This window comes from Harmonia axyridis, chromosome 4, assembly GCF_914767665.1.
Source record: "Harmonia axyridis chromosome 4, icHarAxyr1.1, whole genome shotgun sequence".
In the NCBI taxonomy this organism is placed as follows: Eukaryota; Metazoa; Arthropoda; class Insecta; order Coleoptera; family Coccinellidae; genus Harmonia; species Harmonia axyridis.
In genome coordinates, this window is record NC_059504.1 from 39265847 (window position 1) to 39284308 (window position 18462).

The 18462-nt window shown below is 32.5% G+C and overlaps 1 protein-coding gene across 2 annotated transcripts; it reads right to left on the reverse strand.

Annotated features, from left to right (window-relative positions):
- Window positions 1–205: 205 nt before the first annotated feature.
- On the reverse strand, window positions 206–18248 carry LOC123678252 (G2/mitotic-specific cyclin-B3). 2 transcript variants are annotated; one of them, XM_045615164.1, is made up of 7 exons: window positions 18095–18242; window positions 12099–12617; window positions 4805–5369; window positions 4465–4717; window positions 3967–4353; window positions 735–909; window positions 206–676 (listed from the first exon to the last, which is right to left on the reverse strand). In XM_045615164.1, the coding sequence occupies exons 2-7, from the start codon at window positions 12169–12171 to the stop codon at window positions 513–515; spliced, it is 1617 nt and encodes a 538-aa protein (XP_045471120.1). In that variant the 5' UTR covers window positions 12172–12617; window positions 18095–18242; the 3' UTR covers window positions 206–512. The 2 variants fall into 2 exon arrangements, with proteins under 2 accessions (XP_045471120.1, XP_045471121.1); XM_045615165.1 differs by lacking the exon at window positions 12099–12617 and having other exon boundaries at window positions 266–676; window positions 18095–18248.
- Between the last annotated feature and the right edge of the window lie 214 nt (window positions 18249–18462).

The window sequence follows — 18462 nt, forward strand, 5'->3', positions numbered from 1 at the left end:
ATTCGAAAATTGTAGACATTGAGAATAAATAATAGAGCGATCGATTTGAAGACGATCTCTCAGAAATGCATATAAAACGCGGTATTATAGAATGATTATTTCATGTGAAGCTGCTTCCTTGGAGAATTTGTTTGTGATGTTTTTATTAAAAATATAATTTACAATCATGTACACAATGATGATTAGTCCTAATTGAATGAATCTATTGATTTCAATAATTTATTGAGTTCGAATTACATACACCTTAGAAATTTAATGAATCTAATGATTTCAATAATTTATTGAGCTCAAATCACATACATCTTAAAACGGCAAATTAAAATATCTATAAAATATATAATATACACAATTTCCTTTCAAAACATTGGATTGTGCATATTTTACAGTGCTTGTGTGGTGTTCTGTAAAAATTACCTAATATGTATATAAAAACAATGATTACTGTAGAATACCTCTAGACCAACATGGTTGAAAATTTTGCAATGTGTAAAATTGTCATATAAGTGAATATATTAGGGCTTAAGCTCTTCGTTACTGACAAGAGGCGTTTTTGCTACTTCAAAGAATATTTTATGATTGTACTTATTACGTATCGTTTTCAACTGAACTTTTTGTGTTTTCTGCAGATCATCATTGAGTAAGTATACTGTACTTAAAATGTCTTCAATTTTGTAACCTAAAATAACAGTCTTAATAGAACAGAGAAATCGGAAGTTGGATTTGTTTATTTATACCTGTATAAAATTCCAAGGTTGGTGTCCATCCACTAACCCCTTTCATTTTTAGTGCCATATACAACGATGCAGCTGCAAGTTTTGATTCCTTAACTGTCACAACTTCATAATTCATCAATGACATTTCAAGGATGTATCTTGCCAAAGTCAGTACTGGCATGGTTACCTTGGCACACTAAAAGTTTGTTCAAATGATCAAATAATACTATATTCATTTTTGATAAGATGGGGTTTCACTTAATTGAGAGGTATTTCAAATAATTGAACATGTTTGGAATTATTCTTAATAATTGAAAAGATGAACTTCTTTAACAAATTTGCCATCAAGACTATCAAAGGTAGAGAAAGCTTTGGTAGAAGAAAAAAAATTGGTCCGTGATTTCTAAATTCCCATTCGTGAGATGGATACCATTGTGGAAAACTTCTGTTAAATATCTGCATGTGTATTTGCAAATCCTTATAATTCATTTTTACAATTCTTTTTCGATTTAAGAGGACAGAATAGATTTAATAAACTCAACTTACGTTGGGCGCCAAGTTTACTGAAGTAAACCAAAGATAAATCTTGCTTGAACGTTGATGGAATGATTAATGGAACGGAGACATTAGGGGTCGTTCAGATCGAAAATTCAAATTTGATTACAGAGCCATCTGCGATGAATCGTGAAAAATTGTTCATGCAAAACTTATAGGCAAATTGAATGAAAATGATGAAATTATAATTATTAAGTAAAATAAAGAAAAACTTAGAAATGAATGAAAAAAGAAAAATATTTGTTATTATAATAATATAATAATAAATTAAATAATTAAAATGAGTAAATAAGGTTAGACTGCTCAGATGCCGTGTTCTTTGTGCTTCTATATGGTGTGGAATCGCGGACCTTGTCTGAGGCTTTGTGCAAGAGATTGGAAGCATTTGAGATATGGGTATATCGTTGAATTTTGAAGTTATCGTGGGTGGATCACATTACAAATGAGGAAGTTTCCGGAGAATGCGTAAACAAATAGAAGTGCTATATCAGGTACATCGGGGTAAATTTGAATTTTTGAGAAATATGAGAAATCCTGAGATATCGCATTTTACAGGTCATACTCCAGTGTTAAATACAAGTTAAAACAAGTGTTGGCTGAAGAATCTGAGGATCTAGTTCAATTTACTGAAAGTGGGTTTATTTCGAGCAGCTATCGATTAGGTCCGTATAGCCATCATGTTAGCCAGGATCCGGAAGGGATAGGCACCAGAAGAAGAAGAAATGAGCACCTCTTTCTAAGAAATAAATATCAAATGTGTTCTTCCCTGTTCGGTGAATTTTTATGTTCTACTTGTCCAAATTGGATAAAATTTGTAATGTCTATTCGAATTGGATCATCAGTAGTCTCATAAGAGTTCAAGCTCTTTGGGATATAACAGACCAATTGAAAAGTCCCCGGGTTTACCATAGTGAAATACATTTTTTTGGCAACATTCCATTTTATTATTCAACATAGTTGAGGGCGATACAGCGATTATAGCGCTCTTCCAACTTTTCGATATCATTTTTGTAGTACGATTTCTCTTTCGCTTCAAAATAGGCTTCAGTTTCACCGATTACTACTTCATTGGCGCTAAATTTCTTTTCAGCGAGCATTCTTTTGAGATCTGAGAACAGGAAAAAGTCGCTGGGGGCCAGATCTGGCGAATACGGTGGATGTAGAAGCAATTCAAAGCCCAAATTATGAAATGTTGCCATTGTTTTCATTGAAATGTGACACGGCGCATTGTCTTGATGAAACAGCACCTATTTTTTCTTCAAATGGGGCCGTTTTTTAACGATTTCGTCCTTTAAAGGATCCAATAACGCTATATAATAATCGCTGTTGATGGTCTGGCCTTTTGGAGGTAATCAATGAATATTATACCTTGCGCATACCTTGCCAGCTGACTATTGTATTTTTCCTCGCTTTGGATTCCGTTCATCGTGTGCAGTCCACTCAGCTAACTGTCGATTGGACTCCAAAATGAAGGAACCATATTTCATCCATTGTCACATATCGACGCAAAAATTCAGGATTATAGCACCTAAACAGTTACAAACTCTGCTCAGAATCATTAACACGTTGTTGCTTTTGATCGATAGTTAGTTCGCGCGGCATCCATTTTGCACACAGCTTTCTCATGTACAAATCTTCGTGAATGATATGATGTTTACGTTCAGATGATATCTTCACAATGTCTGCTATCTCGATCAACCTCACTTTATGGTCATTCAAAATAATTTTGTGAACTTTTCTAATTTTTTCGTCGGCGACTGCCTCTTTTGGGCGTCCACTGCGTTCGCTGTCTCCAATGCCCATTTCACGACCACTTAGCATACCAATCTATCAATCATCAATCTATGATGGTTGATTTTCCTGGTGCAGACCCCGAAAAGTCTTCACCAAGCCAAGATTTTGCTTCAACTGTATTTTTTCCCTTCAAAAAGCAACACGAAATTCTTTTTTTCCATCTTTTTTCAAATAACAAAAGTAGCTACACACACAACGTAAAACCTCACAAACAAAAGGTCGTACTGCTGTCAAATTTTGACACGTATCGTTTGAAGGTTGGTACTAACTAAAAATCATATGGATTTAATACTAGTACCGCCATCTGTGCATCAGACCGGGGACTTTTCGATTGGTCTAAAACTTGCTCATGCAAGAACGTGAAATTCCTGGGAGTTGTTTTCATATTATGCTTGTTTGATGTTTATAAAATTCGGTATGTTTATTTAGTTCGTATTGTAAGGAGTTCCGAAGAAGTTTCTACTAATTCCGATATTCAATATGCATTGCGCACTCGCAAGCGTGCATTTTTCAGAACCTTCAATATTTCGTGTTCAACAAATACGATTTTGATATGTGGCATGGGTATTCATATTGAGACATAAATGGTTCCATAGAGATTTCAGCACTGTCCCATCTACAGTGTGTGTTGCGTATATATGAATTAAAGCTTCTCGAAAGAAACTTATTACAACACCAGAAATAACTTATTGTACTAGGAGCAAAGCTTAGTGCCACAAACAATGATGAAATAATTTACATGTCATAAACAACTAAGAGATGAAAATGATCAGATTTGCCGTTCTTGAGGTGGCTGCAAGTTGTAGTTGTAGATCATTCATCGGGTCGGATGGTTACATTTAGAATGCTATCTATATAGTGCTTATTATTGAAATACCTTTTTTTTAAGATTACTGATACTTACCCTACCATATCTCCTGAGAAATCTGTAGCTTATGGATACTCCTAGATCAAAATTGCAAACCTTCAACAAATTCATTTCCATCCGTATCAATTCTCTCCTAGTATAGGCCCCATCGCAAATATACAAAAAGTCTTCAACTAATGGTGGGATTCGTTCATCATATTTGCTAGCAACAAACATTGCTGCTGCACCAACCAACTGGAGGGTCTCCTTACCAACAGTTACTTTACTAAGGTAATGGTCAACTAATTTCACACCTAGATAAAGAGTTTCATGATTTAGCTCAAAACTTTCTTGTATTTCAACCATCCAGTCCACTAGTAGAGAACGCATCCATGTTGTTATACAGACTTGATCTTTCATGTAATCAGGTATTTGTTGTTGATCCTTCGAAAATATTTTAATCACTTTTTAGACATTCATCAGTTTCAACAAAAAAAAAACAAAAATGAATTTGAGCAAAAATTTCACCAATTTAAATTCTGATAAATGTCTTACTTCTTTTTCTCTGAGGTAGTTGAATATATCCATGGCATACTCTGATGACTGGTTGACATCATTCATATTCTCCTTATCAAAATCGTCTATTCCTTCAGGTACTTCATACTTGCCAAGGTGAAGTTGTTCTTTCAATTGAATAGCTACTAGAGATATATTAGATGGTTTTGTTTCAGGCTCAACTTCTTCCATTTTAATCTCTTCTATAACTTTTAACTTAGGTCCTTCTGCACTTGCATATACTGAAGTGACACTGGAAATTAAATATATAAATAATTTTAAGTACACATGAAAAACTAAAGGTAAAATAATCTGACGGCAATATCATTTCGAAGCTCACCTTGATTCTTCTAAAGGTGTAGAATACATAGATTCCTCAGTCTTTTCAAATTCATTGCTCAATCGCTTTACTTTCCCATTAGTTTCCTTCAATGGTACTTTAGCTTTGACTGTTTCTGTTTCAGTTTTCACAGGTAATCTTGTTTTCACCTTCATGCCAGGAGCATTTGGAGGTGCAACATTTTCATTATTCTTTGGTTTTATGACGGTTTTGAGGGAGGATGATTGTCTTGACTTTGGCACAGCCTTCAATATAGGTTTTTCCAAGGAGTTTTTCTTACACAAAACATCATTTTTCTTAACCACAACTTCATTTTTCTTTCCCAAAACGTCATTTTTCTTGGCCAAAACGTTTGTATTCCTTGGCAAATCACTCAAAGCTGATCTTTTGATATTATTGGTCTTTGTTTCTTTGGTAGGAGAACCATCTGCTTTTCTTTTTATCGTTCTGGTCATATTATTTTCGACATCGGCTAAGGCAGATTTGCTTCTTGTAGTCATTGAAGTCCTTTTTGTGTTAGGCCCTTGGTAATTCTTGTTCGTCAATGCTCTTAAAGGGGCCATATCTGTAAGTTAATTTTGTAATATAGAAGATGCTTTAATAATTAATTGGTAAAAATGAGGTTCAATAAATTTAATTCTAAGGATATTCATGTAAACTGACCAATCTCATGAAAACTTTAATGTGTGGTTTAATGATAAATATGGATATATGAAACGAAAGATCATCATAATCATAATATCATAATTAAACAACAATAAATATGTATCGGGAAAAGCAACAATTACATTACAGAAGAAATCGTTCTCCTTGGACGCCTAGGAGGCATAATACAAATTAAAAAAAGGTTTCGATTGGAAAATTCACGAACCAATCGAATATTCATTGAATCAATACAGAAAAGCAAGAGTTCCAAGTACCATACAAAGATGATAATATACAAGAAATAAAAGCGATAAGAGTGAAGTAGACAGATAATTTGTTGATAACCAGACTCAAAACCATTTAATGAAGGTTAGGAGACGAATATTGCAAACCATTAGGCTGTCCAGTGTTTTCATGTCTGAGATGGACAACCAACATTAAATCGAATCTTGAGACATTAAAAGGAAAACTGAATCATGTTTATCCAGGTTAAAAAAGACAAATATGAAATATTTTGGGTCAATAGGAACTCAGTATCCTACCAAATACAGTTCAGTGTCCACCATGTTGAGTGGCGTTGAGTAAACAAAAATCAAGCATTAACTAAACACTAAATATATGGGATATTCTGCCAATAAAATAAAGTTTGCCATTTTGATTCCAAACGTCCGGAAAAGATAGGGCACGCCAAGAAGAAGATAGGTGTGTTCTCTCTATTGAAATGGAAAATTTCCATGCCAAAAGCCTACCCTGGGTTGTAGAGCTATGGGAAGAAATTGGCGCTTGAAAGTCATCTTTAAAGATGATAACTTTACCTAAATGTTGTTCCAAGATGAGATTAACCTAACATGCAAGAAACAATATTTGACAATGATTTTCTCTGCCCCAACTCACTATATAAATATAAAAAAATTAGGAAGTCAGGAACTTTCAGATTTTTTCGCTCGGGAGATAAAATGTTTACGGACGTCCAGACAGAAATTAATTCGACCACGGATTCGTCATCAGTGAGCCCAACCTTATCGTTTGAGACCATCCATGGCACAAAGTTCAAAAATGCAGATATCGTTACAAAATGATATAGTATCCAATAGAGTTTCATAAGTTGGGAAAAATAATAATTGATTTCCTGATCCTTTTCTATTATTCTAATGAGGGTAGGAAGATCAAAGCGGTAGATCTTAGTTATGTAACAAATTATCGTAAGGAAAACATGAAAAACGTATGGATATATTTTAAATCAATTTTTCGCATTCTGATAAGTGAGCAATAAATATTTCGGGATGAACGTTGAAAAAAATGAGAAGAACACTAACATCAGCTCACAAAATTTCTCATAATAGTATATTCTAAAACAAGTTGCAGAATGGGCTCCTATTCCAACACGAATGCGAAATTCGAAAACGAGCGACGAAGAAGCGAGTTTTCGAACGCATGAGTGTTGGAATTGCCTTCTGCAACGAGTATTAGACGATATTTTCTCTATTTCAGTCAACTTTTGTGAAATATTGCCGAAATTGAATGAAAAATTTAGATTATATATCCTAGTGACTTTTGTATTGTATCTTGGCAGTTGGTGTAACTGTTACGAAAATTGACAGATTACGGAATTTGAATATGAATTGTACATTTCGAATTTAGAAATAATTTGCAGTTACGTATTAAATTCGTGAATTATGTCTGACGAAATCGATTTAACACCACCAGAATTAAGAGAAATTGCGAATAATGTTGCAAATCATTTCACTATATCCAAATTATATTATATTGACAATTATTGACGTTTGTTGAAATTTGATAGGATCGGCAATTAGTATAGACAACCGCAAAAAGAAAACTATAACCGAAAACGATGCTGTAATGAGTTCATTACAGCACTGTTTTTAGAACTGTAATGAACTCATTACGATACTGAAATAGAGAAACATTCATACCGCACTAACAAAATACAATTATTCAATTACGCCGCAAAAATCACATGCAATAATATACAGGGTGAGTCAAAAATGTGTCCCGAGCTTTCTGGGGGTGAAAGTACATTGTAAAATAAGTATAGTTCGATGAAAGATATATCCTTTCAAAATTGATAAAATTAAAAAAAAATCTCCGCATAACTTTTGAACGGTGAATGCCACCAGATTGAAAATTCGTGCGTAAATGTATATTGTTATAAAGGTTGTTTTTAGAGGATGAGTCATAATGATCTCTCTCTTTCTCTCTCACGATTTTTTTTGGAACAACTTCTATGGTTATCGATGAAGCTCGCGATGAACGAATCTGCTGACATCATGTGACTAAAAAACTCTAATATCTCGAGAAAACGGTTCAATTTTTTGTATTTGGATAAGAGTACCTTTTTCATGTAATTTTCTTTGCACCATCGAATGCTTCTAATTCTTTCACCAAAACGAATACAACGAAAGAAGTTGTCCCAAAAAAATCATGACTTACCCTCTAAAAATACCCTTAATAACAATATCAGAAATGTAGAAGTGTAATAAAAAAAATTATTTCAAAACACGAAATTTCAATCTGGTGGCATTAACCGTTTAGAAGTTATGCGGAGATTTTTTTTAATTTTATCAACTTTGGAAGAATATATCTCCTTTAATTTGCATTTTGGGGCATAAGTTTATTCATCAAACTATACTTATTTTTAAATGTACTATCACCCCCAGAATGCTGGGTACACATTTTTGATTCACCCTGTATAGATAGCGCACAGAGAGAATAAGAGTGAGATGCATAATGAGCACCCGACTGGATGCACAGCATAGTTTGATTGGTTCTACATAAGACTAATGCATTATGAACTAATAAATACTATTTTATCATTGGTTGAAATTCTCTCCCTTATGATCAAGTGGTCGTTGTTTTTCTCTTTCTCTCTTTTATATTGGAGTCAATTCATCCGATGCTCTGTACTGATCGCCCAAGTGCGCATCGCATCTATGTATGATTAGATCATGGGTGACATTCCATGAAAAACAGAATACGTATGCTATCAAAACAATGTCATTTATCAGTGTTTTGGAAGTTACCAAAATTTTTTCTCGAAATAATAAGATATTAAAAAACAGATATCTTGATTCGTTCTCGAGTTTCTGAAAAATTACTGTTTCGAATATTTCGCTATATCTTGGTTTCTGTTAGAGATATCCAGACGATTCTAAAACGTGTTTTCAGTAATTTTTATGATTTATATACTACTCGTAACAGACTTTAGAAATTAATTACTATTTTAGAGAGAGTTGGTGTTTTTTAAATGGGACATTATATTTATCAACGCTGTTTTTAGCTGCAGATTTGTCTAAAAGTATGTCATTAACGGGTTTTCAAAAATGATATACGTTTCAGAGATATTGGGATATTCTCTTCATTTTTATAATGGGGCACCTATATGTAAATATCTTTCATTTATTTCGAAAATTAATTCATTTTGTGCCCATTGTATAAGTGTAATCGAGTCATATATATGATGTCCTATTTAATCAGAAATTATCATTTTAGAGATATAAAGGAGAGAGTAGAAGTAGAAAAACTCAATATCTTTAAAAAAGGGTCACATTTTTGAAAAACCGATAACGCGATGCTTTTCGACAAATCTTCGAAAAATTTAGGGTGTCTCATTTAACAAATACCAACTCTCATCTATGTCTCCAAAATGGTAATTAATTTCTATGATAATGTTGTGAGTTTCATATAACCCATAAAAATTACTTGAAAGAACATTTCAGAATTTTTTTAATATCTCGAACCAAAATATTTGAAAGTCATTTTTCAAAAACGCCCTGGAGAACTCGCGAACGAATCAAGATATTTATGATCGGCTTTCCGATATCTGATTATTTCGAAAAAAGAGATCGGGATCCTTGAAGATTTTTTCTCTAGGTCTTATAGTTTTCGAGATGCTTTCAGTGAGCTTTCTTTGGGACACCCTGTACACTCTGGCCGGAAGAACAGAATCCATTTTGACCACGAATTATCCATCAGTGAGTTGAACCAAATTCCAAAAATTATAGACATTTGGGAGAACTAATGCTTTCAAGTGGCTTTCTAGTCGAACGATTTTCAATAACAGCTAAGCTGGACATAACCATTTGTACAAATTCGAGAATTTACTATCCGTCAAGTGTTACAAAAACGAAATCTTCCTTTTCCGTTTGCAATGGTTATTCATCCGCACAGAATCGGATCTAGGTACTATTGCAATATATTAGACAGCGCTCCCCATTTTCGAAGATTTTTTTTCATCCATTATATTTTCTTATAGTATTTTTTTGTTCATAATTTAAGTCATATATTTTCGTTTTGCTGATATTGTGATTATTTTGGGCTTAGTACGCAAATTCTAGGGAAGGCTACCAATATTTTAAATGTTTTCAGAATCCTCGGCTTCGCCTGTTGCGAGGCGTATACATGAAGATCGAGTTATGATCTTACGAATTGTTTCGTCTGGTGCTCCATATTTTTTTCTTTTTATATTTTTGGGCGCCCTTGCGGACCTTGCGCCCGTGGCAAGTGCCACCTTTGCCACGCCCTAGATACGGCCCTGCATCCGCAAAGATTTTTGCTTGTTTCCTGGAATTGGCTCAGGAGTTTGGAACAAATTTCATCTCTTGCCCTGAAGATGCCAAAGGAGACGAAACATGTCATTTGAAAAAGTTTAAATACCTAAGGAAGATTTCAGGTGTTTGCGGTCTGTTATTGAATAAAAACTTTTTTCGCAATATTTCCTCATTTTATTATGACTTAATCAGGTATTATGAAAATAAGAGTCCATCATTTCGGACATAACCTTATAAAAATAAATATTTCCACCTTTCTGATGTTAGTGACCGATATGTTGACTCTGCTACACAGTCTCATTACCTCCTTTTATAAGTTTAATTTTACACAATAACAAATATGTTATGTCTTCATTTGATTCAAAACCCTCACAATGAATAGATATGGAATAGCAAAAACAATTTTTTCAGTTAATGTTACGGGATCCAAAAATTAACTAAAAGATTTTCGAAATTGATTCCTCGCATATCCCTTGGTGAAACATACTTTCAATATTAATTAAAGGAAATAAATAAAAACACTTGACTAGACGTTTCACAATTTATTGACAAAATGGGTTTCATCCCATTTTCAAAACTGTTTTTTGTTTTTGAGAGTTTTGAAAATGGGATGAAACCCGAAACATGCATGTCAACAAGATTTTATATATTTTATTGATAAATTGTGAAACGTATAGTCAAGTGTTTTTATTTATTTTCTTTTATTAATATTAAAGGAATTTCAGATGAAACAACTCATTCTTATAGTACGAAAACTCTATCGATGAAATTACGACTTGAAATTAAAGAAAAAATATTAAATATTACCCGAATTTTATAACCTGTATAAATACTGATATATCATATTTTTATAATGCAATGCCTAGGATAAATGCTTTCAGGAGTTTTTGATATGTCATCAGGAATTTCGGAACGAATAAGGTTTACCTCAGAGTGATTTTGAATTCACTACATTAGACGTCTCTTAATTAAACGGAATTGAGTTTTGAAATTTGCCATATTATGATTTTTGGCACGAGACTTTTCCTACTAAATTATTTTCATGCCACTTCCTGTTATACCGGAAGTTGTAGATTATTTTTCAGATCGTTGGTTTTTCAAAAATTTTGGCAGGTCAGTCACTTTGTAGTCACTTATCATTTAAAAAATAATTGATGTCACCTTTGTCATAAACAGTTCCGGCATTTGCTCCATTATAATATTGAAATGATTCTTGAAAATGTTGCTGCTTTAATCGATTTTTTCAAATGGAAACTATTTTTTTTTTCAGAAAATTAGCAATCTGCGATTTTATTTTCGTTCTTTCACGAAAATTCATAATTTCTGAATAAACTGTTCAGAACACATATTTTCGGAAATTATTTTTGGAGCATTCAATAGAGGAGGAATTAATAAACTACACTGTCAAATTCGCTGTTTTATTGTATTGAAAAATATAGAACTCTTCTGGGAGAATCGGAACCGCTATTTGTATTAAACTTAAGCAAATATCGGTTACTCTGCCTTTCTGACCAATGAATTTTTAAAGCTTTTTAAATTTTATATACTTGCTTCCGAATTCAAAACAAAAAACTGCAGGTTCCTATTCCGAGGTGTAATATTCATGATTGTATTTTATTAAATCCTTAAAAATCATTTTGCGAAATTACCAACAGTTGTCTATATCTATCTATTAATAGGTATTGAGAAAACGCTTTCCGACTATGTCATATTCACACCTGGACCTTCAACGGTCTGAATTATTGCGAGAGTTACCTGAAGATAAAATAGTTGTTTTGGGACGTTCAGAATCATGAAATTTCATCATAAATGGTCAAACAGACAAGAAATGTTCTGTTCGAAGTAAATACATTTTCGAACTTCTCGGTATTTAAACGGATTCTTCATCAACTACAATAACAGTAACACCCGAAGCAAGATCAAGATAATCTAGTTTCCGAATATATTGATGGAAACATGAAGAGAAACGAAATAGTTATACAGTTGATAGATAATGGACAGTACAGGGAATGAAGTGTTGATGAGTGTTGATAGTACTAATAGGTACTCATCAACCTCTCTAAGATATATTTGATGCCTACCTCTTTCTACAGAACGTAGCATGTACTTTGGTAGAACGAAGGGTTCGACATGGCTATGATTTCGGATCCTCATTTTCACAAAACCACTAAAAAACCGAACTATTCAAAAGAATCAACAAGTTGCACTCAAATTTAACCTCAAATCACAGAACGTTTCTAAGGGATAGGACCGACGACTACGTGCGCAGTGTGGTAACTTCTTTCTACCCTAAAATTCACAAAGGGCCTTGACCCAACACGGTTTCTTGAAATTTTGGTACTAATTCCCAATTCCCCTCAAGGTAAGTTTTGGGCTAGGAACTTCGGTATTAGCATAAAAAAAAAAGAATTTTCGCAACTATGACTTTAACCTGAAAAAATAGCCGATACGCGTTTGTGTGTTTAGGTAAGTATTCAAATTTTGTCCGTTAGTCCCCTTATAGTGTGCCTCCAAAGTATTTCTCCCATCAGCCTTCTGATTTCAATATTAAGCCTAGGTTTTCGGAAAATGGATGGGATACTAAAAACGAACTGGGGGACCTGCAACAAATGAATTTATTAGGACCATAAAATATTTAGCTATTGTGCGATAGTCGACTGAAAAAATCGCCTGTCTTTTTATAATGTCGCATTAAAATTAATAGTGATGAAGTATCCATCTAGATTTCCTTTGATTTAAAATAGTGAATCACAGTATACACTATAAACAGGCAAATTTCATACAAGGATATTTCATCGAAAATACACTGAGAATACATCGATTTACTATTTCCTCGAATCTGAAAAAATAAAAGATATTACGATTACGATTCGATCTCCGGTTTATTAATCCGATATCAGAATCTAATTTTCAAAAATTATTATAATTCCGAAGCTATTAGGGATAGGATATTTTATTCGGGTCTTGTAATTCATACAAGCTCCAAGTTTCTGAGGACTTACTGAGACCTAGGACAGTCGGGATAGAACACATAAAAAAAGACATACAAAACATAGTTGTGAATATCATGGTTGTCTCGAATTTCGAAGAATGTTCTAAGGGATACCGAACACTTTATTAGGGAAAGTGGCCTTCTTTAAATTGGCTAAATTTTTGATATGTTCCAAACATCAAGTTCAAACTGTCATTTGTTCTCCATTGTTAAGCAATACAAAACGTTATCCTGGATAATTTTCACTATTCTGTGTAATCAAGATGTAAACAGTCATCAATTTGAAATACTATTGAAAACCTAATTCTTTGGTGTTACATTTGGTGTTAAATGTAGAATTTAATCGAGAAAAGTTTCAAATTCTGCTTGAATTTTTATGGTTCTGAAGACGCTATCAACACGAAACTTGAAATTGTTTTTCTAAATATACAAGGTGATTCACCGCGATGGCCTATTGGCCGTTTATAGAAAACTAATCATAATTTTGTGCTGAAAATTTGCACGTTGGGTTTTGAGACAATGATCTTTCTCCCTAAAATATTTTGAAAACTCTACAACGCTTATACCGGAAACATACTACTACTCCCTTCTTTCAAATGGCACACCCAGTATATTATGTATCATTAGACAGCTTTTTTGATGACAATTTTAGCAATATGCCTTACCTACAAATTTTCAGCACAAAATTGTGATCCGTTTTCCATAAACTCCTAATAGGCCATCGCGTTGAATCACCCTGTATATGCGCAAAATCTCATCGGATCAATTGTCACGGAATTATAATGAAATTCGTATTTCACAGCTTGAAATTCTTATTTCATATTAACACCCAAAATCTCAGCTTCGTCGCTTTTGTTGTCATCCACTACATCCACACGAAATTTTACTAGAAGCTGGAAATGGTTATTGTATACATACAGGAAAAATCTCGACCCGATTGGACTATGTTAAGATGCATAGAATCCCTGGTGTGTGTGTACTGATTCGATGTTCTGTAAGGTGGCGCTCTTCAGAAATGTTCGAATTCCCGTTATCTGCCTGGCGCCGTTTAAAAATGAAATACTGATTTTAGACATAACAAACTTTCACAATAAATTACAATTAAATTCCTATCGAATTTTCAATTAAATGAATGGAATATAATGACATAGTGTAGAAGATTGTTATGAGCATAGAATATAAAATATTATTATTCTATACCCATGGTCACGAGAGCTGAGAATCGAGAGAAATGTCAAATATAAACGATGTATGCGCCATCTGAAACAGACGTGATCCCTCGAAATCAAGTAGGTATAAATCTTAAAAATATCCCATTTTGTCTGAAAGTTTTGCAGGTATAAGTAGACACACCAGGTTTTCTATGTTTCTTAGACTATGTGAACAAGGAAATATGTACTATTTCTTTCCCAATATCCTTCTTGAATGGCTTCGACATTTTCTTTGATTCTGGTTATGTGATCAACATTAAATTCTGCACAATGCTTCAAATGGACAAAATTTCAGCCTTATCGAACATGTAATCACGGAAAAATTTAGTATTTCTTTTTGTTCCCAATTTCCCAAATTTTCTACGGTACTGATGAAGTGATCAGCTCGAAATTTTGCACGGAGCTCAGAATTATTGCTATTTCATAAAAACACCCAAAAACTCAACCCTGTCGGTTCTGTGGTCAAGTAAATATTGGATATATTTTTTGGAAAATCTTGGTTCGAATGCAAATTTTGATCTCCATCGAATCTGCAGCGTCATTTGAGATCAAAATGTACCCGAAAAATTTCAAATTTTTCGGTTTTTCCATTAGTGTTAGGAAAGAATCGAATTTGGGGACGGAATCAACTTCATTGTGACGAACCTCACAGTTTAAGACCATTCCTTGCCCAAAATTACAAAGATTGTGACGAAATGGTAGAGCGATCTGCTCAGGGGACAATCGCACAAAATTATATATTGAAACTATGATTTCCAATGCTAAAAACAGTTGAGTCGTCGGGAAAAATATGAATCATTTGAATTTTAATTTAGAAGAGATACCTATTATTTCAGTTGTCTATATCAATAGACAGTTGGCGTTCTCATTTTGTACGGATTAAATATATTTTGCTGTTCTATATTTGCTGCCTTTTTGGGTTATACACCGTCTACACATAGCATAGTTTCATGGGGAGAGTGAAAAATCTAGAAATAAATTGATTTTTCCTTACAAAGATCCCAAATTATCAATCTAAACGATAAACGCCGAACCAAATTGAACGTTATTAATGTGAATAGTGCTTCCCTTTTGTACCCATTCTCATTCCATTCGCTTAATAACCCTCAAAGAAAAGCTTTGTCTAATCAGAAAATTTTAAGAAGACGAAGCAAGGATTTAAACTCATTGCCTATAAATAACCTGCAGCAATCGAACCTTCTTTACTAGATATAGAGAACTTCCAATTAACTCTGCAACATTATGATAAAATACAAACCATTGATTGCCATATTCAATTAATAATCAATGCATATTATGAATTTAAGGAAGAACTTTATCTTTCGTATTTGAATCTATGAACGATAATAAAACTAACGATATCGTTATCGAAAAAGTAGACCAAAATACGCAATACGATCTATTTAAATGTTTATGGTACGACAAGAACAAGTTCCGAGTTTCACATCAGAATAAAATAAATCGATATTTAGTTTGGATTTTTCACAAAATCAATTACGAAAACTTTTGATGATAGAAGATGTGTGAATATTGGGGAAGTGAATTTGAAAAAATCAGTCTACTTAAAATTTGTGTCATATACACTATTAATAAATCAATATTTTAAAATACGGTGAGCGCACGGAATGTCAACTCGTAATACAAGATACGTGATCTTGAAGTTAAACTCATCATAAGAATTTCATATTTCATTTATTATAAGAGTCTACCTTATATATAAAGCCAAAACGTTATGAAGTTAAGTACATTTTTTCACTTCAAGAACTTCAAATACATCTAAAGGAAGAATATACCCCGGGTTGATTTTAATTAGGTAAACTTTACAATGTGTGTATATATAAATTAACCTTCTTAGACCCCAAAAAGTTCAAATATTTATGACAACGCAGATAATAATGACTTCTTTTAGAACTTACAATATGTCGTCTGATGAGTTTTGCTATAGATATTTTCATTAATTCATTTGATGATAAGTAACATCATCTCTAACCTCTAAAAAAGGATGGGCAATAATAACAAACAACAATAACAAATAACAATGTCAATTATTAATTCTTTCCGACATAATTTTAGGGGCGAACAAAAGTTGGTGTACTTTAATGAAATAAATCAATATCAAATTCAGTCAATGTGGATCAGAAATACTTTTGCATGTATCTTTTCATGGTATCCAAAAGGTTAATTGTAATTCAAGAATATGAACATTTTCAGGAATATAAAACAAAAAGATTAAGTTCACCCTTTTGGACTAATTTCATGACTGGAATTATTTGCTCTTGGTCGCTGTACTACAATGTGGCCATTGAAAACAATAATGATTAAAAAATGATAAATTCCCACTATAACGAAGAAATGCTTGGAATAAATGACTGAGGTCTTAAGAAAACTGCTCAAATATGATATAATTCTGATTTATCCAGATAAACACTAAGAAAATAGCAATAGTAATATGATGAGACATCATATAAAAAAATACTACAATACCAATAAATCTATCGAATAGGAATTAAAGGGAAATCGTTCAGAAAAATTGACCAACCTTTATTGAAGCAATGAAAGCTGTATAATAAAAGAATATGTTCAAGGAAACACATTTATACTACTATAAATCTATATACAACAAAATTAAATTGAATATTGTTGAAGAAGAATCACATAAGTGTTTCATCGAGTCGATTTCCGAAAGTGATAAATGAGCATATAAATGATTTTTTTAATAACTAATAACATAAATGAGAAAGAACTCAACTTTCATCAACTAAAATTCAATTTCTCTACTAATTGTTGAGAAAATATCTGGATATTTTCAAACATTATATCGATTCATTAAACGATTGAACATAAGAAAGAAAAAAGATGTTACATAAGTAAAGGTTGTGAAATCATATCAAATGTCCAGGATTATGCCAAAAAACAAAGAAATTGTCCAAAAGGATTTCAACTTTAAAGAGGTTGCATTAGTTACGTTGAACCAAGAAAACAGACATAAAAAACTTTTTGAATTATAGCTCCTTACCTATATAGTTAGCATAACAAATGTGTGGATGTAGTAAAGCATCATAAATAGCTCCAATATTAAATCAGGAAATCGTCTAAGCCAAGTTCTCCATCAAAGGAAGTTTAAATTTATAATATTATTATACAAAAACACCTTTAAACTTCTAAATCCATTCGTTGAATTGTATAGAATACATCTTGATTAATACAAAAATTATAATATTTCTATTATTCACTTTTTTCATACATTCTACATTCTTTTTGAAATCCATAATCTATATTGTGGGAAATGTTCCTAGTTTCCTTTTTTCAGAAACAGAAGAGGGTCGTTTTTCATTAAATAACAAAATATTTCAAAGACTCTGGAGGTTTTAGCTTAACAAGATATTAGTTATTCTGAACGTTCAATATACTACAAGAAAAATATCTGGCAAATTTCAGATAAGTTTTATTCTGGAGCAAATAAATAACACTGTGAATCTCAGTTCATCAGTAGATGTGTAGATTTTTTTACGGGAAATCCAGAATAATATTCAATTAATTGTGAAGAATATTGAATTATGATATATAATGTTATACAGAAAAGCTCCAAAATTTTAAAAAATATTCTGATGTGGCTGAATACATACTTCCAAAACCGTGATCTTCGATATACCGCCTTTTTCCTTTTCCGAGAATTCAAGCTTAGATTTCAGAAATTTAATTGAATATACGGATTCACATTCACATGTGTTGCAATGAATATAGTTATGAAAAAATATATTTAACTAATATCAGATAACATGGTGGACATCATATAGGTAGATATAATTTTTTGAATATTTTATGAATTAAACATTATATTTTAATTATTGAAAGATTTTTTTCATTTCCTTACCGTTCAAATGAGGTCAAAATTGTAGCATTAAAGTTCCAAAAACACTAATATGGGATTCACATTAAAAAGTTCGTTATTTTTCACTTCAGTCAGTTATTTGACGGTTTCAGTTCACCGTTGTTTTGAATAAGGCAGTTTACTTCTATTGGTTCAGAAAATACCGCCTGCTGACATAGAATAGTTCAGAAGTTATATGTATTGACATAAGTGGAATTGTTTTTCGTTGGAAATATTTTTGGAGTTCATATTTATCACTATCACTACGCGATACCAAAATTTACGTTTTGAGTATAGTTAATTTCTTGCATTTTTGGTTAAACCCCTATTCCAATTAACAGCAAAGTATGGTACATACATATTAAGGTTTT

What these genes read in the sequence shown, in the direction of transcription:
- LOC123678252 (XM_045615164.1), bottom strand. Translation starts at nt 12,171, where the DNA reads ATGAGGATCCGAAATCATAGCCATGTCGAACCCTTCGTTCTACCAAAG. An exon ending in ACACCTTTAGAAGAATCAAG is followed by an intron (nt 4,718 to 4,804) that starts GTGAGCTTCGAA and finishes TTTAATTTCCAG; the next exon opens with TGTCACTTCAGTATATGCAA. An exon ending in TTCTCAGGAGATATGGTAGG is followed by an intron (nt 910 to 3,966) that starts GTAAGTATCAGT and finishes ACAAACTTTTAG; the next exon opens with TGTGCCAAGGTAACCATGCC.